The sequence below is a fragment of the Juglans microcarpa x Juglans regia genome, chromosome 7S (assembly GCF_004785595.1).
Source record: "Juglans microcarpa x Juglans regia isolate MS1-56 chromosome 7S, Jm3101_v1.0, whole genome shotgun sequence".
Lineage (NCBI taxonomy): Eukaryota > Viridiplantae > Streptophyta > Magnoliopsida > Fagales > Juglandaceae > Juglans > Juglans microcarpa x Juglans regia.
This window is the reverse complement of record NC_054607.1, coordinates 21,297,351-21,321,874: the sequence shown is the minus strand read 5'-3', so window position 1 is coordinate 21,321,874 and position 24,524 is coordinate 21,297,351. Positions and strand designations below refer to the sequence as shown.

General features: G+C 34.7%; 3 protein-coding genes and 1 non-coding gene across 5 annotated transcripts; 2 read left to right on the top strand and 2 right to left on the bottom strand.

The window, feature by feature from the left end:
* Positions 1–1,836: 1,836 nt before the first annotated feature.
* Positions 1,837–3,872, top strand: LOC121241373 (peroxidase A2-like). The gene is made up of 4 exons (XM_041139116.1): positions 1,837–2,120; positions 2,251–2,442; positions 2,875–3,040; positions 3,175–3,872. Exons 1-4 carry the CDS (start codon positions 1,902–1,904, stop codon positions 3,663–3,665), a joined length of 1,068 nt encoding a protein of 355 aa, XP_040995050.1. The 5' UTR covers positions 1,837–1,901; the 3' UTR covers positions 3,666–3,872.
* A 1,413-nt stretch (positions 3,873–5,285) lies between these two features.
* Positions 5,286–5,358, bottom strand: TRNAA-AGC. Its single transcript has one exon. It is a non-coding gene; the product is annotated as a tRNA-Ala (tRNA).
* Positions 5,359–6,156: 798 nt separating this feature from the next.
* Positions 6,157–8,162, bottom strand: LOC121240337 (peroxidase N-like). The gene is made up of 4 exons (XM_041137750.1): positions 7,825–8,162; positions 7,530–7,712; positions 7,075–7,243; positions 6,157–6,709 (listed from the first exon to the last, which is right to left on the bottom strand). The coding sequence occupies exons 1-4, from the start codon at positions 8,038–8,040 to the stop codon at positions 6,282–6,284; spliced, it is 996 nt and encodes a 331-aa protein (XP_040993684.1). The 5' UTR covers positions 8,041–8,162; the 3' UTR covers positions 6,157–6,281.
* Positions 8,163–19,393: 11,231 nt separating this feature from the next.
* Positions 19,394–23,366, top strand: LOC121241541 (probable plastid-lipid-associated protein 12, chloroplastic). 2 transcript variants are annotated; one of them, XM_041139349.1, is made up of 12 exons: positions 19,394–19,718; positions 19,849–19,902; positions 20,200–20,274; positions 20,475–20,594; positions 21,001–21,022; positions 21,098–21,192; positions 21,324–21,407; positions 21,499–21,591; positions 22,530–22,583; positions 22,686–22,765; positions 22,894–23,001; positions 23,113–23,366. In XM_041139349.1, exons 1-12 carry the CDS (start codon positions 19,446–19,448, stop codon positions 23,171–23,173), a joined length of 1,119 nt encoding a protein of 372 aa, XP_040995283.1. In that variant the 5' UTR covers positions 19,394–19,445; the 3' UTR covers positions 23,174–23,366. The 2 variants fall into 2 exon arrangements, with proteins under 2 accessions (XP_040995283.1, XP_040995282.1); XM_041139348.1 differs by having other exon boundaries at positions 19,395–19,718; positions 21,001–21,192.
* The last annotated feature ends 1,158 nt before the right edge of the window (positions 23,367–24,524 follow it).

Sequence of the window (24,524 nt, the reverse complement as noted above, 5' to 3'; positions counted from 1 at the left end):
CCTTTTTCTTCCTTCCCATTTCGTCTTCCCCTCCAACCCATTTCTTCCCTCCAATCCATTATAGATTCGCTCTCCTCTGATTTCATCTCTCTACATTTTTTTCCAGTAAAAGGCCTACTCGATTGAAGCATAATAATTTCTTGATAACATAATACATATTTGAATAATTTGAAATTAAAAACCTAGTTTCTGTTATGCTCCAGCATTTTGTCAGCAAGTATGCAAGAATCAAGAAAATTTACTTACTACATACAAATCAAAGGCATGATGCAGTTGGTGTCTATTGTTTTGAAGAACCCATCAAAGGGATCAAAGTCATGAAACAGAAGTAGGAGATATTACCAGAAAAATGTTCAATTAGTTCCTTCTTGAGAACTATTCAAGTACATGACCACTACTTTCAATTGGGTTTTCAAATTGGTCCAAAACCCAGAAATTCAAAAGAAAAATTCTACGCTTTTTGACCCGATCTCAAATAATTTACCGAAGCGAGTTGAGATTTATGAAGGGTGTGGCGTGTAGGGCTTTGCTGCAAACTCAATATTGGAATTAATGCTCCTGTGAAACCAACTTTATTAAAAATACAAGTGTAAGGGTCAGATTCTGAGAGTTATCGGAAATGGATCATTTGAACGGCCTCGACTTTAACTACGTTTTTTGGGGAGAGGGAGGAAAACAAGGAAGAGAGGGAAAAACTACTTCACATTTTCGGAAGAGAGATTTCTTTAGAGGGATTGCTTCACGTTTTCGGGAGGGAGGTTGAAGAAGAAGAAATTTTTTTAATCTATTAAATCTTTTCACATGGGCTGGAGCGAGATGCTGAAGCGGTGGGCGTAGCATTATCCAATCTAAATATATATAGCAGAACACACTAATACTAAAGTTTATGAAAAACTACATCAACTTTAATAAAATTCCACTGATTGGATCTTAGATTCAATGAACCGCATGAATTTAAGATTGCTCTGTACACTGCCAGGAAACGAACATAGATAATGCATCATAAAGAGAGGGTTAAAAAATCTACGTGGTCCACACAGGAAATGGACAGTAATGCTTGAAAATAATGGCTAGCAGCTTGGACCCGGAACATTTATAAATGATGTATTTATCTAGATGGTTGTACTATATATTATTAATATTATTTCCCAGGGCACAACCATAACAAAGTCCAAACCTAGCTAACTAGCTAAACTTGGAATCATTGCAACTCTAGCCAGCTAGCAGGTACAGAAGGCCGAAATATGGTGGTTTATATTTAGAGATGAGTTGAGATAGTTTGTAAATAATAGAATAAAAGTTAAATTATTTATTATTTTATGTAAAAATTTAATAAAGTTATTTTGAGATTTGAAAAAGTTGAATTGTTTATTATATTTTGTGTAAGAATTTGAAAAAATTGTAATGATGAAATGAGATGAGTTGAAGTGAATTTTAAATACAAACAAGACCAAGCGGCTGAGTATAGCCCCGTTATGCCATTTTGATTTTTTTTTTCTTTTTTTTCATATTTTTTATCATTTTTAAATATTTTTAAAAATATATCAATATATTAAAAATTATTTTCTTAATTATTAAATAAAAAAAATAAATACAAATGGGTGGACAAAATGAGAACGCAAACAACCATTTTCCAAATATTAATTGGTGAGAATCCAAGAAAAGTAAATCACTTGTTCCTATCGAATTATATAATTTTCCAACCCCATATACACCGACAAGTACACCCAAACAATATTTCAAATCAACTTTAAGACTTTTTCCGAGCCCGTGAACTTTCAAACTAGGTAGCGTGCTTTGTAAATTAACGTGTTTGTCACTTTATAAATAAAGGCTCCCAATTTGGCCTATTAAACATCGTTCTTTTTTTCCAAGAAGAGAGAACATTACACACAGAGATCATGTCTTCTTCCCACTGCATTGCGATAGCTCTATTCTGCATTGCATTCTTGCTGGGAGGAATATCAGTATCCCATGCCCAGCTTTCCTCAACATTTTATGACCAAACATGTCCAAACGTGACGAACATCACACGTGGTGTCATCCAGAATGCGTTAGTGAGCGATCCCAGAATCGGTGCCAGCCTTATTAGGCTTCATTTCCATGACTGCTTTGTCAATGTACGTAGCACTTCTCTCCATGCATGCATCCTCCTTACTTTTTAAAATCAAGCACCGCTTGCTTATTAATCATGGGTTTCAAGTTTTTGTTTTTATAAATTGTGTGGAAACGTGTTTTACTTTCTTGCAGGGTTGTGATGGATCAATTTTACTGAACAACAGTGACACCATAGACAGCGAAAAAGAAGCTGCCCGAAATAATAACTCCGTCAGGGGCTTTGGCGTTGTTGATGATATAAAGGCTGCGTTGGAAAGCGCTTGTCCCCGCACAGTTTCCTGCGCTGATATTCTCGCCATTGCAGCTGAAGAATCAGTTTCATTGGTACAGCGACAACATCAACATGAAGCCCTTGATCTCTTTAAATTTTTGTTCCTGACTCTGCTGTACACAACTTAAAATAGAAGGATACTAAACTGAAGAGAAAATAAATTAACAGCTTGCTTGCTATGCTACTTAAATGAAGGCATCCAGTTTTGATAGCAGATCAAGATCTAGTAGATAATATCTTATTAAACCTTAAATACCTTTTCTATACAAAATTTTCAGCTTCTTCTATCTCAGAAATGTTCTTTTCTGATCTTCATAGAATAATGGTTGAGATTTAACAGGCCGGTTTTGATCTACAAAACATTTTTATTGCCCCCAAAACATTAATCATGCCACATAAAACACAAGGGAAAGTCTACTGCCACTCCGAAACAAGTTTTTAGTATGTCTGTTTTACATATGAAGCTAACTAATTGGTGCTCACAGGCAAATGGTACCTCGTGGACAGTTTTACTGGGAAGAAGGGACGGCACAACAGCCAACAGTACTGGTGCTGATATTTCCCTTCCAAGCGCCGTCGATACCCTTGACACTCTTAAATCTATCTTCTCAGCCGTGGGGCTGAACACCACCGATCTGGTTTCCCTCTCAGGTAGCATTTCTATACTCATCTAGGGTCCAAAAATAATCACACCAATTACTAATATGTCACATTTCAAGTAATTTTTCATGGTTGATATTCGCAAATATGTATTAGATGACAAAGTTGACATGCGTAATTTTCAGGCGCTCACACGTTTGGACGCGCACAGTGTCCGACTTTCAGTGACCGATTGTACAATTTCAGCAACACAGGTAATCCTGATCCAACCCTGAACACAACCTACTTGGGAACTCTGCAAGGAATATGCCCCCAGAATGGAACTGAGACTGGCTTGGCAAACCTCGACCTCACAACAGCCGATACTTTTGATAACAATTACTTCTCCAATCTTCAAGTTGGGAACGGATTACTGCAGACCGATCAAGAGCTGTTCTCAACGCCAGGAGCGGACACCATTCCAATTGTCAACAACTTTAGTAGTGACAAGGATGCTTTCTTTGCCAGCTTCGGGGAGTCGATGATTAAAATGGGGAATATCGGTGTGTTAACGGGGTCGCAAGGAGAAATTAGATTGAACTGCGCCTTAGTGAATGCAAACTCTTCTGGATCAGAAAGCTATTTACATAGCTCAATTGAAACCAGAGATAATGCCGAGTACAAATATGCCATATAAAATTACTAGCTTGTTTTAATAAATGGTAATGATCATGATAAATATGTTAACAAGACAATACATTAATAAGTGTTGGGATCGTTATTAGCATATATATGTTGTCATGGTCTGATCATGTTTTGATCAGATCAAGTACTCATGGCTGGAAACATCTTGTATAGAAGGATTTCATGGTTATGAATAAAGATTTGTGTTTTGGCCTTTTAAGAGGTACTTGGGTTCTCAGAATAGATATATATATATATATATATATATATTTATAGCATTTGAAACATAGATCATGTCATATTTTGCTCCCTTAGTACCTCATCACCTCCTTGGTTTAAGCAGCTGTGTCACGCTTTTAGCAATGAATTCCATTGATTGGATCTTAGATTGCATGAATAGCATGAATTTAAGATTGCTATGTACAATGCCTTTTCTGTAGCTGTACCAGGAAATGATTTAGGATTTGTTCGGAAATATATCTCATTCCAAAATTCTCATATCATCATTTCTCAAATATAATTTATATATAAATGTTTTCAAATTAATCATTACAATTTTTTTAAACTAATCATTACAGATTTTTCACACTTTCAAACGAAAAATAAAAAAGAATTCAAATTATTCAAATCTACAAATAAAAAAATAATAATATTATAAAACTATATTGTAACAACATTTTTAATAATATTTTAATTTTATAATATTTTTTATTCAATTTTTTCTATCTTCTCTTTCAAAGTCTAAAAAATAACAAACTCAAATTATTTTATTATTATTTAAAAAATAATCATCTTATCTCAAACTCTAAACGAGTGCCAGAAGAAGTTGCAAAGGGATTCCGAAAAGTAAACATCACAGCAGCAGCGATTGAACGAGATGGTTGTAACAAATGAGCTCCGTGGCAATCTCAGAGACACATGATGGACTGATGGAGACGCTACATGCCAGCTTTCTCACCGTCTTCGAAAAACTCGTTTTCAGGAATCTGATTTCTTTGGGTGCAATTATTTCGTGGCCTTTTCTGCGAACTTTCTATTATTTGTGGTCACGTTTATATTTATAATCCTGGGAGCTGATATTTGAGATTGGGAGTTGAAAGGAAAAAAATGGCAAATGGATAGTGACAGGGTAACTGTCCAATTACTATCCATATATTATTAAGTGCATTTTAAGTTTTTTTTTTATTTTTTTTAATCATTTTTTAAGTATATTTTTAACATTCTTAATCATTAAAAAAATAAAAAAATATATATAACTTTATTAATACTCACCTCCTTAATTATTAAGTAAAATAAAAAATTAAAAAAAAATCACTTCTTTAATCATTAAGTAAAATAAAAAATTAAAAAAAATTAAGTAGAAACTCTATCATTATTTAATCATTAAGTAAAATAAAGAATTAAAAAAAATTAAGTAGAAACTCTATCATTATTGAAAAATTAAAAAAAAAATCATTACTTCTTTAATCATTAAGTAAAATAAAAAATTAAAAAAAAATCACTTGTTTAATCATTAAGTAAAATAAAAAATTAAAAAAAATTAAGTAGAAACTTTATCATTATTTAATCATTAAGTAAAATAAAGAAATAAAAAAAATTAAGTAGAAACTCTTTCGTTATTGATGGCAAATAATGGAGATGCGGGGTATCGATCCCCGTACCTCTCGCATGCTAAGCGAGCGCTCTACCATCTGAGCTACATCCCCTTATGGCGATGCTTGAGGTGGTACAAAGTTTAATAATAAAATTATAAACGCGCAAGCATAATTTTCATTCATATATTTATTATATTCATGACTGAAAAACAAAACAAAACAAAACTCAAATATTCCTAAGTAGCAAAATGTGCATGCACAACCAGATCGTCAGTCTTGGCCTTCTAGACCAATGGCCTGACATGGGTCAACTACTCTCCATGGAGAAAGGTCCATGTTCAAATCACAGAGAGATCAGCAAAGTTGATATGAAAATGCAAAATTTTAAAATGCTTGAAAGTAAGACTTAGGCTCCGTTTGAATATTAAGAGTATATTATATCATCTGTGAATAATAATAAATAGTTTGTGAATAATAATAAAGTGATATGATAATATCTAAGAACAGTTATGTTTTTCTTTCAGTATATATATTTAATAATATATGTGTTTGTGATATGAAGAAAATGCTATAAATTGTGCCAAAATGCTATCAATTGCGACTAATAATTAAGGGGGTTTTTTTTTTCTTTTTAAAATGTCATTTGTTAAATGCGTTGCAAATATTTCAGTATCTCCAACGATTTTAGCTTCCTCCCAAAATCTTTCGCATAAACAGAGTATTCCATCCGTTGTAGTGTTTGTTTCTATGTCAGATGGACCCAAAAAAGCTATACCAAAATATTAAAAAAAAAAAAAGGCCTAAATTATAGAAATAATAAAACAATTAGCATTTATTAGGGAAATGAAAAAAATCACAATATTCAAGAAGCTTAATTAAAAGGAGATCATGTCATATTCATATATAAAGCATTGAGACTAAATAACATGTTGCCCTTTATAAGTAGCATTTTTTGGTACGTACATGATAGATATCCTTAATTTATTTTTCCACATCATGTATTTTTTGCTAATTATTTCAGCACAATTTTCAATTTATGATGAATTCACTGCTCTGCAGCTCTTCCGAATCTCTCCACTGGAACCAGTGAGAGGATTGATGTTGCCCATCTTGATCATGGAATTAGCAAAATCGGCAGAGAAAAGAGAGAAGTTATTGCTGTAACTTTGGACCAAACTTTTGGTTGTTGTGACGGCGGCGACATCACCAGAGACTAGAATTTGGTCGGAACTAAAAAGTCCTTTTCCGTTGAGCAAGTTTTGAAAGTAATGGCTGTCGAACAAATCAGTTGAGTTTCGGTCTATGGCTGTTGTCCTGTTTCCATCCCCATTCACCGGACAAAAACTTTGCAAATCAGACGCCATGCTTGCATCCATTGTACTGTCTGCGGCGGCCGTCCCGGCCGAGTCGAACAACCTGTTGCTGAAGGTGACACATCTGGCCAGTCCAATGGTATGACCTCCTGCACATTAACATGCATACTCAATTATGGTACCAGATATTCTTATACCTGAAACGTTTTAACTACAAATAAATTTGACGAAAGTAAATTTATAAATTGATATGATTTGATGTACTATGTTAGATTGTAAAATTATTTTTATTATAAAATAAATATAATTTATTATATATAATCACGTCAATTTATAAATTTATTTTTATAAAATCTCTTGATGATTGGAGCACTTCTACTCATCTTTTACTATTGCCAAACATTTCTTGTTTTTTGAGTGCATGGCCACGATCGAGGTATTTATATGTTCTCCTTTACTGATAAAAAGCATCTGTAAGTGGAAAACATTAATTTGATTGGCATTAATTAATTACCAGATAAGGAGACGACATCTGTGAGATCAAGGCCAACAGCGGCAAACTTGGAAATGATAGAGTCCAGTGCCTCTGTTGGAGTAGGAAGTGCACCATTTACTGTGGATTGCGTTGCTGGCAACAGTGCATCTCTTCTGCCCAACAAAACCTTCCATGACGGCCCTCCACTCTGCAAATTATTTAACCATCATGATATATATATATATATATATATATATATATATATACACACACACACACACAACATGCTTATTAATTATTAATGATCACCAAAGTAGTACTTAACATGCATGAACTCAGAATGATCTCTTTGAGCTAGCTAGCTTTGCTTGATCCAAATATCAAATTGCATGCATATGTTTCCCTAGAAGTCGTGATTATATACATATGGATTAATTCAGCTATATGGCCCAAAGAAATTGGGGGGAATATTATCATGTATTAGTTAAGCTTACTAAGAGCACAGCATCTCGGGCAGCTATGGCGAGTATATCAGCACATGATACAACGCCACTGCATGAGCTCTCCACAGAGCTTTTGATCTGATCCACAACTTCGTATCCTCTGACTGAGTTTTGGTTAGGAGGGGCAGACTTCTCACTACCCGTTCCATCCAACAGTATCGACGCATCACAACCCTACGAACAAAAATTATTATGGCTTAATCATAATCAGGACACGACGATGCATGATATATGCAGCATGATATTATATAAAGAGTACGTAGTGATATTGCCCAAACTCACGTACGTTTACAAAGCAATCGTGGAAGTGAAGCCGAAGCAAAGAGGCAGCCATTCGCATTTCAGTCTTGATAGCATTTATCATTTGTTTCCGCACGACGCTAAGAAGATTTGGACATGTTGTCTTGTAAAAGTCCGTAGTTAGTTGAGACCTTGCAACAAGGAACAACATAAAGGTGGTCATAATCAAACAATAACCCTTCTTCATGCTCATGATTTTCATTAGCCTCCACAAACAGGTAATCGAGGGAAACAACGTCTAAGGACACGGCCAAAATGCTAATGCCTTGTAATAATTAAGTCTTGCACTAGTTGCAGGCTTAATATATATAGCCGATCGAGGTGATCACGAGGGCAATAGCATGAATTTGATAATGTATGACTCACGAGAGCAATAGAACTTTGGTAATGTATCATTAATAGAGTTTTTGTTGTTTACTATATGGCTAAGTACTAGTGGTGGTGATGTATGGCGGCTGTAGCTAGCCGGTGTTTGCCTCAATTCAAAATAGTACTGCACTGATGAGATTGATGGTACTTAGAATAAGCCTGAATTAAGTACTGCAAATTAGTAGTTTTAACAATGCCGACATTTGTAATTAATTGACATATCGGTAGTGGGATTATACTTATAATCAGATTGCATAGAAAATTATAAATGCTTGAGCTTTCCAGTCTAAAGTATCACATGTAAATCCACAAATTGAAAATAACTTAATATGATACGTAAGATCCACTACAAGAAATTAGAACTTTTCCAGCACTCAAAATCGTCGCAAAAATCCCATATAATTGCCACATATATCCATTTTCGTCGATTTTTAGTTTGCTGCATTTTTTAGGAAATTAATCCTTTACCTCTGAGTTAACCCAATGAGAGGCAAAAATCGTTGGAAAAATTAAATATTCCCGACGATTTTTGTCCGTCGCAAATGTCTCAAACGATGAAAATGGTCTTTCCATTTTCCATCAAATCATTGAGAAAAATCAATTGTCGCGATATATATCGTCGCAAAAGGTAAATAAATCGCCAAAAATGACACTTCTTTTTTCCAGCAATATAGCATTAGCATCGCCATTAGGTATTCTCAACGGGTAATTGTCGCCACAAATAGACCACAAATCGTTGTAAATATGCATGCCCTTTTGCAGCGATTATCATTTTCGTCACTCTTGAATTTATTTCCAACGTCTACAAATCCCCGTTAAAGCTATCCTCTCCGCCGCAAAAACTCAATCGCGACGATTTAGTAGGTCATCTGTATAAACATCTGCAACTAATATCCACTTGTTTTGTCGCATACAAATCGCCGCAATTGCATCGATTCTTTGAATCGCCGCAATAGCCACATAGCCTGTGAATTTTTTTTTTTTCTGGCAATCACTAATCGCCGCAAAAGATGTGTTCCAAATTAGTTGTGCTCATTTCCACCGAGTTTGAATTTCGCCGCAAGGCTACTTTGGTTCATTTATTTCCCAGAGATAGTGGCTGGGCTTAATTTTCAAACTTCATCTAAATAATTTGATTTTCTTATTAACACGTAATTTATCTTATTTCATTTCAGTCACTAAATAATTAAGTCATGTAAAATAATATTGTAGATCACCTCATTCATTGTGGAACAGTACTTTTCAGTCATAATATTATGTGTTAATTTCCAATCCTTTTCACCTAAATTTTTCTTGAAATAAAAGGACTTCTAGAAGTGTTTATCCAACACTCATGCCTTATGATATTAAATACTTAGAAATAGGAAACATAATGGAAAAAGATTGAACTTTCATTATGTGCACTGATGAACATGTAGGATTCCCATGTTCAAATCTTTGAGCACCATTTTCATCTAATTTAATAAATTAAAGACATTCATTCATCCAAACTCAGTTAAGAATTCACATTAACGTAGTTATGGGCTATACACTCGGGTACTACTGGACCAATTGGAACCCAAAACCTACAACTTAACTACTAAATATTGAGAACACATTATATCCAAGCACAGATCTGAAAATGTGCACATTCAGATAGATTTGTCAACTGTGTTGCTCCTCTATCCTTAAAAATTATATCTAGTCAGCCATAACAATATGCACCTGGGCATGAGGGGTGGGTAGAACAACTTCAACATGATTGCATCAATGCCCTTATACTTTTGGGATATTTCATATTTCCATCTCTCCAACTCCAATCTGGCAGTTATACATAAAATAACAAATCAGTACATAAACATTATACCAGTTATATAGGAGCAGTGCATTCGCTGCGTTGTCCAATTAACAGAAATTAAATATGAGATGGTCATATAAAAAAACATTGAAATCTATAACTAACCAACAAAGGATGACAGGTGAAGATATTGACAAACAAACCCAGAAACCTAATCTAATATGGATCTATGCCTGCTGCTTAAACGCTTAAAGCAACTAAAGAAGTGTTGAGAGTATTAATCCAGCCTTACATGGTGAAAAAGCACAGCTTTTCTGCTACAAATTCACTATTATACTGCTGCTGTTTACATGAAAAAAAGTGTCTGGTTTCAAAATCATTGAGGCAGAAATAAATTAGTAATGTTGCTACGTCTTGGTAGGATTACAAATATCACATTCCCTTTTGTAGTGCATTCAATCACAAAGCAAGTCCAAGTTCCGTACCTAACTTCATTGGTTTCCTTTCCTTTTGATCAATGAGCATAACCAGATTTGGCTAAATTAAGTGACCCCCACAACTTCAATTTTCTACAAACTAATTGTGTCTACAGATAATTTGCTGGGTATCTCGAAGAATCCTCCATAGACCTTTTTCATACTAGAAAAAAATTAATTACCAGTGTTCTACATGTTTAATAGATAGCTTTAAAGATCATAGATATATAGCATTAATGAAATCTAAAGGGATATATAGTGAAATATTATAATATATATATATATATATCTTGAAATGGATTAGATCGATATTATTGCATGGTAAACCTCATGACTCATTCAAACAAAGCAATGAACACCGAATAAATTCTCCCTCAGATCATGGCTATAGAAGAATAGACCATCTTGTAAGCCACATAAAGGCAGCATGATTGGGAAGTTGAATGGAAAGCAGAGAATAGAAACCTCATTTCTATTAGTGGATTGAATAAGATAATGGAATTGTTGGTGACAATCTTGTGGATTGCACACTCTTTTCAATTTGTATTTTCTCAGTCCCACTCTTTTCCTCTCATCACCACTTTTATTTTGGACGAATGCTCCCTCACTAAAATATTAGTGCTTTCCTCTTCACTTAACCAGTATTCCTTTTACTCATCTGATAATAGCATACATCAGTTATCAGTACGCACTTGCCATTGTCTCCACTAGTGTCATAAATGTCTTGTAAAACACAGAAAAGATTTTGGGATAAATAATACTACAGACCCCCTTGAAGAAAAGATTTCATCCAGAAAACTTGTGAAACACCTTTAGATCCTAGAAGCTCAACAATCATGTTGTTCTACTCCACAATCGAACATCGAGAATTTTCTTTTTTTGTTTTGATACATCCTTTCTTTACATCTGACCTTATTAGCATTAGTAGTTGAGATGGGTTGGCAAAATTTACTCTGGTAGTTGATGTAGTACTTGCTGTCTTTGAGATATATATTGGAAATGGCTTAGTATATTTATTTTCTTTGTGGGGTGGAAGAGACGGATGGACGGTTTACAACTGCAAGCCCTCACATTAGAGTCCCTACTGCCCTCTTTAGATCAGAGTTAGACAAGGAACTTGATAAATTAGGTGATACAGACTACTGAATATTTCAATTATATTATTTTTTGTTTGAGAAATTGCAAGAATTCTCTGAGGCTTCTTAATACACCCCCCCCCCCCCCCCCCCTTCTCTCTCTCTCTCTCTCTCTCTCTCTCTCTGTGAGTATAATTTAGATTTGTCTGTGATATGCATTTTTTCTTTTTCTTTTTCACATCACTGCAGCTAAAGCCTCACTCTATGTACTAAAGCTTTATTGCGTCTATTCATGTAGTGACTCTTTCAATAATATATTGCAGATGCTCCCATCCAAGGATGCAAATTTCGTTGGTTATATCATTCACAGAATTTTGAGATCGTGAATGAGGATCATATACGGCCTGGCATTGGTCAGTATCAGCTACAAGTTCTCTGGTTATGGTGCTGAGATAATATCATTTATAGTAAGACAAAAAGAAAGAAAAAGAAGGGGTGGGTGGTGAGGGATGTGGATCATACCATTCATGATTGGCCATGGTCGTACAAGGTCATTAATATTTGCATTGTCACTATCTGATCTATGCTAATTTGTTATTCTTCAAATTGTTTCCACAATATTTCTTTTTTCTAATTTTAACTTAAACAAACTCTAAACTTCATTGACAGTGGCATATTCTATTTTTCTTTAATGTTTGATATTATTTTCCTTTGAGAGATTCCCTGATTGTTAAATGTAAATTTAGCATGTATACCTTAATTGTGATATCCTGTATTTTAGTATATTTTTTTAATTGACTGATTTTTTTTATTTTAATTTTAAATATTGGTCCTCTTGTTTTAAATTTATCGTGTTTTTCATTGGTTTAATTTTTTATTTTTAAGTTTTGAAATTTATTTCGACGTGCTTTCTTGATATTAATTATTGTTTGCATTTAAATTGCTATTTGCTTTAATTTATTTTATTGTTGGACTTTAATTATTTTATTTTATTAATATTGAGTTGTAGTATTCTTATTTGGCTCTTATTTATTTTTATTGTCTTTTTGAGTATGTTCTATTTTTCCTTTTGAGCTCAGCCCATTGTTTTGAAGCTTTGAAACCCTATTATTCTTTTTTTTTTTTTGTTCTTCTCTATTGCGCCGCACCCCCCTTCTCTATTTTATCTGTTCTTTTTGTTTTCTTTTGCTTGTTCTTCCTTCTTCGCCCGTGATTCTCCCTTCTTTATTTTTACCTCTCTTTTCTCTCCTACTTGCCACATCCTTGGCCTACATCGGCAAACTCTACATCCAGCTTTCACACGCGGGCTGCCAAGCAAAAATTTCCATCACTGTTTCACGCCACAACAAAGCCTCGGATGCACTGCTACCAAACTCATCCAGCAAGCAAATTGAGCACCTCCTCCTCCATAGCACAACCCTTTTCCACTGTGCACCACCATCCCCATGCCATCGAAAAGTTATAGTGGAAACACCCATATTTTGCTCTCCAAAAACATAGCAATTTCACTCAACCAACTCACCGCCCGTAAGCCACCACCCCACATGTTGCCGCAGCTACAAGCAACACAGACGCCCCAACCACTCGTGATCTGCCGCTGCCCAACCACCTTGGCACCGCTGCATTGTTATTCTCTCAGTGAGTATCACATGCGGTCTCTTTCTCCCTTTCATGGCTTACTCTCGCACTCCCTCCCGCCCATCTCTCTGCCTCTCTAGCTCTCACCGCCCAGCGTGGCAGCCTCGCCACAGCACGCCCTCCTCTGCACTCTAGCCGCGCCACCACAGTTCCTCCAACCTAGCCCATCGCACCTTGCCCGTCTACGCATATCTCGGTTTCAGTTGTAAGTCCACGCCGCCGCACTTCAATTCATCTGTTTCTCATGTTTGTTGACTTAAAGAGTTATATGGGTAATTATGTAACCTATTAGAATAGGAATTATTACTATTATGCCCTTTATCATGTTTTCAAATGATAAGGTATTACAGAAGCAATTGGATAGTTGGTCTTCTAAATAGATAAAATTACGTTATTTCCTTTGAGTTACAAGTTGCATTATTGTGTTTAAATTTTAATATGTATTTGTAAACTCTACGTTTTCTATTTTTACAGAAATTATTTTGGTAGGTTAAATTTATTTTAAGTAAAGTTTTCTTTCGAATGTACGTCATAATGTTGTAATTTTATTATGTTCTAGTTTATTAAATAATTATGGTTGTATAACTTAAAAAGGAATTTTGGTATAATTATGTTATTTAGCATTAAATTTGATAATTTGATTTTTCAATAGTAGGTCAGTTAGAATTTAATACTTTAGTCAAATATTAAATTTAGGATAATTTTAGGGTTTCGCGGAATTTAAATTTTTAGGAGAATAGGTTACTTAGCATTTCAATTGTAAGTATTGAAAAATTGTGTTAATCTCGGATATTTATGGGAGTACGTGACTATTTTAGAGGTAATGATTGATTTTCATTCAGTACTGCTGTGGAGCAATTCTGAAAAGTTAAGAAGTTCAGGTAAGTGAGGTTCCTATGTTAGATTTTATACGAGTTAATAAGACTGGGGTTGACTTTCTAAAAACTTGCATATTTTGTGATGTAATGAGAACTTGGGAAAACAAAAACCAACCTTGATCGCTTATTTGCATTATTCATGAAATCTGTGTAAAAAGGAAAAATATTTTCTGACATACATTGTGCAGACATGAGCTAAATTCTGTCATGCGGTCTCTGAAATCTGAAAAAGAGCGATATTGAGAATCTGAAAAATTGTGCATTTATTTAGAAATATGTTATGACTTTTATTTTCAGTATGTGAAAATGATATGATTATGTTTTGGTATTCTGTTTTTATTTTGATATAACGTCTAAAAACCTTTGGCATGGTGTACTGATTTTTGTATCTGACTCTGTCTCTGATTTGCTTTGCTCTGCTCTGTTATGCTCTGCTTTGTTTGGGTTGGTACCAACTTCTCTGTCTCTAAGTGCACCCACTTTGGAAACAAAGTGATTTTATTGTGGTCTTTCCTGTGTGCACACTCGGGGCTCCGAGAAGAATAAGGGAAAGATTTCACCTCTGTCTCTGCCCGATTTGGCCACCGAGGTTAGCACAACCCTACTACGGGGGTGAAACATGGTATCTGCTCTGTGAGATGCTCTGTTCTGATGTGATGATGATACTCAGTTTTATGTTATGCCAAAGTACTATGGGTTTTACTTATCTTAAAACCATCGCTCTGTTACTTTTGAAACATGTTTTGTTCTGCATGATAACTCTGGAAAATATTTTGTTCTGCATGTTGTACTTTATAAATGCTCATGTTTGCACGCTAGTATATGTCTTCTACTTTCTGAGTTGTTGATAACTCACCCCTTATCTCCACGACATTTTTTTCAGATATTTTAGATACTTCAGCGGAGGTTCAAGAATAAGAAGCATGGGTAAGGCTTGTGAGCATAGTCTATTATATACAAAGAGGGTACTTGTTATTGGAGAATTTTATGGAATAGTTTCGTTTTGCTCTGTTGACTTTTGAGATTTCTTCGCAATCTCTCTTATTTATTTTGGAGTAAATGAGGAATTGGAGTTTACATTTGTACAATGAGATATGATTTTAAGTGTTAAGAGGTAACTCTCCGACCCATCCCAGACCGGGGCATTACATCAATTCAGCTGAGTTGAAGAAAAAGACTAACAAGCCCCAAGAGACACTCTTTGTGCAAACTAACCATTCCCCATTAGAGTTAATTTATTTCATCTCAAATGTTCTTATTACTATATTACGCTAGCTAGAAAGAATCATGGTTCAATATATATATAGATACCTCGTGGGGTTTTATGAAGTAGTGGCGAATACCTTTCTTATTGCAATTGAGAACCACATCAGAGACACAAGCATGCAGGCATACATGATAAAGTAGGGATTTCAGAACACGTAATCTGTTGTGGGGTAAAGGGGGATGATATGTGTACAAACCAGATGCTATGATGTTGATGGGTGATTGATAAAGTAGGGATTTAATGCAAAAAAAATGACAAATCTATGGTGTGCAAAATAAAAAACTCAAACAAAAATTATCAACATCTAATACCCACATCAACACATTCACAAAATGCAGATATACATGCAAAATTCATGCAAAAAAGGACATGATTTCACAACTGCACAACTAGAAATTAGTCTACAAACAAAAGGTTGTAAAGCAACAAGCACGAATGAAGGGGGTGAGATCTCCACTTCTAAGTTGCAGCCATACATGTGGTGACTGAAGGTACTCAAGAGTCTCAAATAACAAATCTCAACCTCTGATATTAGGAAATCTATGAAAAAATCCAATTGCCTAAACGACGAATCGCACGGCACAGTATGGGGAGGAGACAAGTTCGATCGTAGCTTCCGCGGGAGGAAAATGGGGTGGAGGAGAAAGCTTTGGGTGGTGATCGAAAATGGAGATGAAATCATTCGGGGGTGGGTGTAGTAAGCAGGTGATCGAAAGGACTGGGTACGACAGAATGGGGAAGAACATAGAGAAATGGAGAAGGAAAGAAATTGGGGAGAAAAATTAAACATTTCATGCAATTTTGGCACCCCAGACCTAATCTCGACGATTCTTTGAGTGTTGCAACAGGTTTTTACTTTTTCCGGTGAAATATTTCGCTGTAAAAACCCTATTATTCGCTGTAAATGCACAAAAGGTCACCTTCTTTAATTCAACTGTCGATGTAAAAACGCTGCAACGATTATAAAGTCACCGCAAAAAGTGACCTATTGCAGCGATTATTTTTGCAACAATATAAAATTGCCGCAATAGGTGGTTTTTTCTCATAGGGGTACCTAAAAATAGTTTTGTAATCTAATGTACTATAACAAGTGAGTTAGTTTGTGGGTTTACTTGTATGTAATTTGTTTGTGATTAAAACATTTTTATTATGTTACTAATAACACATACACTCAGAAACCTCAAGCTAGCTAGCTTGTGAAAAGGCTAAAGTTTTTTGGTTGTGACTTAGTTGTGACTTCTTGCACGATTTAGTTGTGACTTATGATATATATATGTTTGCATTAATTAAGAATGTTTGATATATCTATATATAATTAAATTTTGTTGTTATCAGCATTAATTTGCAGGTGGCTTTGACTTAGGTGCTGTTTGGATAGTGAGTTGAGTTGAGATGAGTTAATCAGATGAAAGTTAAAAGTTGAATAAAATATTATTAAAATATTATTTATTATTATTATTATTATTATTTTAAAATTTAAAAAAGTTGAATTGTTTATTATATTTTTTGTGAAAATTTAAGAAAAATGTAATAATGAGACAAAATGAGATAGGATGAAACACTTCTTGTATCCAAACGGGACCTATGCTAGCTCGTTATGTTGTTATTAGCTAGCATGCAATCTCAATTAATGGTGGCAAATTATATATAGTCGGTTTAGAATTCAACAAAACATAGAAGTAAATGTTGCTTCGCCAATATTGCACGATCCTCATCATCATGTATATATATAAATTTAAAATATATATAGATCAGACCCAAGTTTTCATGATCTATTTATGTATATACGTGCCAATTATGACTCTCGCGGACCGAATGGCATTACCCTAATTGATCCTTAGTTAGGGACAATGTGTCAATGAGGTTTATATTTGCAGGTTGGAGTTCAGTCAGCCCCAAACTGCTAGCTAGGGCATTAATGTCGCTAAAAAACTTACCTAGCTATCATTGAATATTCAACTTTTTTATTCTTTTCAATTTTTTTCAACATACTATATATATATATATATATATGATCTATTTTTTCAGAGAGAGAGAGAGAGAGGGGTCACATTAAGTTAGTAATAACATTTTCATGAACAATCGTATATATAGCTTGCTGAAAGATGTATTATTCTAGTTCATGTAGATCGATGCTACAAGTTATAACTAGCTAGCTACCTGTGTTGCTGATTTTTTTTTTTTTTTTTATTAAATTAGCAGTGATCGAGGTTATAAGCTCTCTAGTTCTAATTAGTGTTCCACGGCCAACACTAATATATAATACCACATATTATTGAACAAATGCAAACTATAGATGGTTCAAGTCATGATCTATATATATACAGAGATATATATATAGCATATACTAGTTATGAATACAATAATGCTGTCCAAATTCAAATTAATTTCATTTCAGTATATATATATATATATGATCATATCGTACATGTTTACGTCGTTGTCCATGTGTAACACAAAACACATATGTTTATAACTAAACATAAGAAATTAAAAGTATATATATGCTCAACTAAATTTCTGAAATCGATGCAAGTATTAGCATTGGGACTCTTTTAAAGATTATATTTATTAAGTTAATTACATGTATTAATTTTTGTTTACTAATTAGGAGTTTATTTGGTTTGATAACTGAGGGGACTCAGAAGAGACAAATAGGGAGCAGAATGCCACGCAATTAGGACATGACTACCAAAATTCTCATTTCTCTCATGATCCTAACCTAGTTTTAATTACTAATTAATTAATCACAAGAATATTGTAAGGAAATTAGTATGGAAGTTATGGAAGTATAGACAAAAAAGAAAGTCAGCCATCAATGATCAGTCAAAGTTGTCAAAAACCAAAAGGCTAATGCTGACAAAACTTAAATCTTAAAACATTCTTACTGCATGCAGGACAAAATGGCTTTCAGATGTACTTGCACTACTCGTCTTTTAAGTGCATGCGCTGCAGTTGAGAAATTGCATGAAAAACTTACATATTTTAAGCAATCTGACAACTCGAAACCCACCAATCTATTACCAAACAAAAAGTTCGGTTATATTAAAATCAGTACTGATGTGTTTGGTTTCTGCACGTATCATTAACATAACTGCAGCTAACTCTATATGTCAATAGAGAGTAGTGCATGCACGCATGACTGGTTGAGTACTAGTACTGCATGAGCTGTCGTACTTGCATCACTAGCATTAACCTCAGAAATAATACTTTTCTATTATATAGTGCATGCATTATAACACTTTCAATGCATCTAATCCTTATCCCTTGGACCCATTAGCATGCATTCATTGCAATATTGGGTTTTCTGGACGGCACTCGTTTACTTTCCTGGAAAGTACTACTGTTGAAATATCCGAATACTAGACATCAATCGTTGATCGAACTCTGCCTGATCAAATATTTGTCAGTGTTCCCTACTTAAGAAATGCTAATTAATTTCATTTTATTTTTCATTCATATGAAGAAAAAAACTGATCAGAGAAATCTGGATAGCGAAAAACATTAACTCATCTATTTGCTCACGACCAATGGCCATATGCAATCGTTATTGACCTTATTTCATTCATACTGATGCATGAAATTCGGAGTCTTTGGTACCTCTGTCAATCTCTAACACATCACAGCGCAACTGTAAAATGTGTAAACGTTATGTAATCGCTTTGAAAAAGAGTGGGATCTACTATTAAAAGATTAATTTTTTTATCTGGATCTCATATTTTATTCACTTTTTTCAAAGTAATTATATGGCGGTTCCACAATTCACAATTACAAATATATTTTCTCTTCCAAAAACAAGAGTTGCTTTCCTTTCACGACACGTCGTTTTGCTACTGATCAAGACGCTAGAAAATCATGCATTTCTATTGCATGGTGAGAGGACCTTAATTTGGCCCATCAATGGTTCGTTGAGCCGACCGAACTCGGCCCATTGAACTTTATATGCATCTACTGCCACTCCCTCGCTTGCTCCAAGAATCTAAACCCTGAAGGATAGATAACAAACACGTGTCTGATCCAAAAATTTCCACGTAAGCACCATCTACATTGATAATCCAACGGTTTTAACTGTATACCACAGTACTAAGCTAAGAACCAAATTCATCTCCTCCTCTTTCTCTGTGCAATGGCTCTCAAAGCCTATACAACAAATCTTGGATTTCAATGGAACCCAACACCCACATTCTCACCTATGTTCAAGACAAGAAATCTTCGGTACAAAAGTACTAAGCTCTTCGACTCCTCCTATAGCAGTATTCGCAGAAATGTTACTGTTAATGGATCTAATGTTGTGGACGAGCAGCAACAGGTTTCATTCAACGAACAAGAAAACAAGCTCATTGAAGCGCTTATTGGGATCCAGGGCCGAGGCCGCTCTGCTTCTACTCAACAACTCAGTGTACAGTGCTTCTTACACATTTTTTTTTTTTTTTTTTTCGGGGCTGCATTAAGCTCTAACCTATTTCTTATGAATTTACGTGCTTTCTGATTTTTATCAATGTTGATATAGTATGAAATATTTTCTGCAGGATGTTGATCGTGCCGTGCAAGTTCTAGAAGGTTTTGAAGGCGTGCCTGATCCGGTGTGTTGTTTTATGTATTAAGATTGTTTTCTTCTTCTGTTTTGTGCTAAATTTCAAGATGTCATTTATGACAAGAATTTAGCCGAGTTTGTTTGTTTATATCATGGTAGAGCATGAGAAAACAAAAGCCTAAATTGATTTTCTATCCTTCAATTGGAAAACCAGGAAATTCTGCTGCAATATAGTACTAGTGTTTATTTGCTGCCACTGAGGTTTTGGGTGTAGAAAATGATAATATCTTCTAGTCCTATATACATGTCTATTCCACAGAATTGACTATGCCTTGAACATCTGCAGACAAGCTCTAGTTTGATTGAAGGTCGCTGGCAACTGATGTTTACAACTAGACCTCAAACAGCGTCTCCAATTCAGGTCAGACTTGGAACTCCTGCCTCTCAAATGCCTTGATAAGATTGTATAGATCATATTTTTCCATTTTCTAGATGAACTCCATTGAGAATCATGCATCTTAATTATCTCGTTTCTTTTGATCTATTCTTCTCAAGTGCCAAATAGAGCTTTAAAATCTCGAAATAAACCAATACGCACACTTCCCATGTATGTTTCTGTAGAGAACGTTTGTGGGGGTTGACTTCTTTAGCGTGTTTCAAGAGGTTTACCTTCGGACGAATGATCCGCGTGTATCCAATATCATAAAATTCTCTGATGCAATAGGTGAGCTGAAAGTAGAGGTATGACTTCAATTTCTTAGCTTTCATATTTACATTTTTGGGTTAAATTACATATGGCAAGGGTTGCCACCTAAGCCTCTTCAGCAATAATACAGAAATGCTATACTTAAGACATGAAAATAAATATGCAGTTACCAAACTTTTCACGCTATAAGAAAATTACTCATTTGTGACTAGTTTTTCCAGCGAAAATGATTATTTCCTGCTAAAATGAGTCTGTTTTTTTAGTAAATAATCGTTATCGTCACAAATGCTTGTTTTTCTTGTAGATATATATCGATACTCTCAATTCAAAGCATATATGATTGATATGGCCTTGAGGCTCAATTTCATTCGCCTGCAAAGCAATAATTATATTCAAAATTCATCTCTCTTATATCATGAATTATCTTTTGGTTCTATTCAGGCAGCAGCATCAATAAAAGATGGTGAACGAATACTTTTCCAGTTTGATCGAGCAGCCTTTTCTTTTAAGTTTTTACCCTTTAAGGTTCCATATCCAGTGCCTTTTAGACTTCTTGGAGATGAAGCAAAGGGTTGGTTAGATACCACGTACCTGTCCCCTTCTGGAGACCTCCGTATCTCAAGAGGAAATAAGGTAAATGGGCACTTCGTTTGTTCCTTGATACTTACTTCAGTACTTGTGCTCAGGTAAAAACCCTTGCCAGAACCTCCTCTTATTTGATTTGATAAATGCTAAGGATACCCAGTAATGTCTCTGTAGTGCAGGGCACCACATTCGTCCTGCAAAAGAAGACTGTACCAAGGCAAAGATTGATATCAGCCATTTCCACGGGTACAGGAGTTAGAGAGGTAAAGATGCCGATACATTTTTTACATTACATGTCATGGAAAATGTTGCTCTATTGCTGATTTGGGTCAGCCCTATTAATCACTTTGGCAGGCAATCGATGAGTTTATCTCCTTGCATCAGAATCTAAGTAGAGATGAAACTGAACTCCAAGAAGGTGAATGGCAAATGATATGGAGTTCACAGGTAGTCTTCTAAAGATCATAACATCACCTCATTATTTAGTTACGTAAACAAGAATACATGGAGATGATTGTTTTGCACAGAAAGCCAACAAGAAATGCCTGAAGATGGCTGCAAAACCAGCCATGCTTTTGTGGTAGACATGGTTTTTGATATTCTGGCAAGAGGCTGCGATGGCAATTCAGAGCATTATGGTGCAAATTTAGACAAAGTGGATATGAAGACATTGCTTTTCTTTTAGAAAGAAAAACACTTTATTAGTCAGCCCTCAGAATTAGAGAGCAGAAACAGATGCAGAACCAGAAGGAAGCCCAATCTACAAAAACTAAACATAGAAAACTTATTTACATCTCAAGTAGAAACACCCCACTCTCTAATCAAAGAGTTCCTTCAACTTCTTTTAGAATACTTTCCTGAGCAAAATACTGAATAGAATTCCCCTCTGGCTAGACTCCTTGCAAAGAAATCAGCAGCACCATTGACTTCTCTGTAAACATGATAAGTTTAACCAGATAGGCCCCTAGTAGCTTCTGCAATCAGTTCCCAAACGTCAAGAAACTCCTAACGAAGTCCTCCTTTGTGCTTCAGCCATCCAATATGAAGGCATTGCTTTAAGTAATGAAGAATCTAGTCATCAAATATGGCTCTTAATAGAGTATGATCACCAGACAAGAATAAGATTTTATAGCTCAGTTGGGACTATGTAGTAACTTCTTTGTTCTACTCCTCTGTATCTCTAAGCAGGAACTACTACTAACACCACCATTTATAAAAGTTAGTATTATGTACTGCATTTGCACAAAATTTCAAATTACGTAGCTGTACTCATTGCTAGTCTCCGTCGTGAACTCATTGCCGTCATGAGAAGAATGCCTGTCTCTTTTAAACTTGACAAACTTTTCGAGCTGAGCTAAACTCATCGATCCCCTTTCACTTTGTAGGTAGAGACAGATAGTTGGATAGAGAATGCTGCCAACGGTCTTATGGGTAAGCAGGTGAGTCAATAATAAGAGCGCTCAGTCAATTATACAGATCATGTAATAGGATTTTCTTAGATAATTAATCACTTCCACAATCTAAAAATGCTACTCCTATAGATTGTCAAGGAAAATGGACAAATAAAGTTTCTGGTTGACATCTTCCTGGGGCTCAGATTCTCCATGCTTGGTAAATTTGTGTAAGTTCCTCACAGCTTGCTGATTGCCATTCACCAGGAATCATGAAGAACAGTTTTTTTTTTTTTTTTTTTTTTTTTTTTTTTTAAACATTGGTTGGAATGATTCATGCTGTTGCACATTTCGGCAGGAAATCTGGCAAAAACGTATATGAACTTACAATGGACGATGCTGTAATACTTGGCGGCCCCTTTGGATATCCTATAGAGATGGAAAGCAAGTTTAACTTGGAGCTACTGTAAGACAATTCATTCAACATCACTAGCTTTTTCTGTTCATTTACAACTAATATATAAGTCATAAATTGCAGACTTAGGTACAAGAAGATTACTGAATTTATTTGTTGCAGATATAGCGACGACAAGATCAGAATAAGCCGGGGTACAACAACATTGTTTTTGTGCATTTAAGGACAGATGGATCGAGCAAGAAATAAAACAACACAGTTTGGGTTTGACCAAAAGAAAGACATGTATTTAGATTCATCACGCTACGCTCTTGCTTACGCCATATGGATGTCTTGTTTGTGAAGTGAAATATCAAGGTGAACATGTTTGCTCTTACTGTGCCTATGAAATAAATAAGTATATATCCTTCTATCGACATCATCGTAGAGGACAACTACAAAAGATGAAGTGGTCCCCATCTCAAGAGGGGTGGTTAATCAGTCTTCGTCTCTCCGAATTGACATTTTGAATTTTTGTATCCGATCTTTAAGAAACTCAGCAATCTTCTCGAGCATGCAGGCAACCTGAGCCTCTTATCAACCTAGACACGACAAAAAGTCTTAAAAGGCGTCAAAAGATATTTGAGATTCCATGACTGACTCGGTGAATAATTTATAACAAGGGCTCCTTTGATCCCAATTTAATAACTAAAAACAAAGCCTGTGGCTGTTGATTGAACCACACACAGGATTTCAAGTAATAAAAAGTGTTTTCATGCGTCATTCTGTCCTCTGGGTGTCATTTTTTCTTTTCCAGATAAGTATGATTTCATTGTAGAGAAAAAAAAAAAAGATCACGGCCCTAGATATATAAGGGAAAGATACCAAACTTGGATTATATTGGATCTGTTCGGATATTGAAAATATTTCATCTCATTTCGTCATTATAATTTTTTTAAATTTTTACACAAAATATAATAAATAATTTAACTTTTTTAATTTCCAAAACAATGATAAGATTATAAAATAATATTCTAATAATATTTTATTCAACTTTTAACTCATCTCATCTCATCTCATTTCACTATCCAAATAGCATCACCTTAGTGTCTGGCTGTCACAACAATCCATATATAAGATGGAAGTATATATATGATATTTATATCTTCAAATTAGAACTTGAAAGTATACAATTTTACTAACGTGACATTTAATAAATAGATTAGAATTACCAAGTTATCCATATTCCGATAATATTAATAAAATAGAGATGGACGTTGCCACTCGGTCATATAAGTTTACTGCTCAGATAGACAGCTTGACTTGACAGTACCACGTGGCATTGCCATGTCATATTAAAATACAAAAACAAAACGTAAAACTCTTTTCTTTTCTTTTTTCCTTATTATCACAATTATTAATTTGTTATCATAATTGCAATCATCTGCAAAATGATTCACTAAATATAAAAGATTATCAAATCTCTTAATAAATTCTCAAAATGTATCATTCAGTTCATTATCAATCAATAATGCAGAATCTAAATCTCATTTTTTTTTCTTATTATCACAAGCATTAGTTTGTTATTGTGATTG

What these genes read in the sequence shown, in the direction of transcription:
- LOC121241373 (XM_041139116.1), top strand. Translation starts at nt 1,902, where the DNA reads ATGTCTTCTTCCCACTGCATTGCGATAGCTCTATTCTGCATTGCATTC. An exon ending in TCCATGACTGCTTTGTCAAT is followed by an intron (nt 2,121 to 2,250) that starts GTACGTAGCACT and finishes ACTTTCTTGCAG; the next exon opens with GGTTGTGATGGATCAATTTT. An exon ending in CGATCTGGTTTCCCTCTCAG is followed by an intron (nt 3,041 to 3,174) that starts GTAGCATTTCTA and finishes CGTAATTTTCAG; the next exon opens with GCGCTCACACGTTTGGACGC.
- LOC121240337 (XM_041137750.1), bottom strand. Translation starts at nt 8,040, where the DNA reads ATGAAAATCATGAGCATGAAGAAGGGTTATTGTTTGATTATGACCACC. An exon ending in CCCGAGATGCTGTGCTCTTA is followed by an intron (nt 7,244 to 7,529) that starts GTAAGCTTAACT and finishes AATAATTTGCAG; the next exon opens with AGTGGAGGGCCGTCATGGAA. An exon ending in AGATGTCGTCTCCTTATCTG is followed by an intron (nt 6,710 to 7,074) that starts GTAATTAATTAA and finishes GTTAATGTGCAG; the next exon opens with GAGGTCATACCATTGGACTG.
- LOC121241541 (XM_041139348.1), top strand. Translation starts at nt 19,446, where the DNA reads ATGGCTCTCAAAGCCTATACAACAAATCTTGGATTTCAATGGAACCCA. An exon ending in CGGGTACAGGAGTTAGAGAG is followed by an intron (nt 21,408 to 21,498) that starts GTAAAGATGCCG and finishes TCACTTTGGCAG; the next exon opens with GCAATCGATGAGTTTATCTC. An exon ending in AAGTTTAACTTGGAGCTACT is followed by an intron (nt 23,002 to 23,112) that starts GTAAGACAATTC and finishes TATTTGTTGCAG; the next exon opens with ATATAGCGACGACAAGATCA.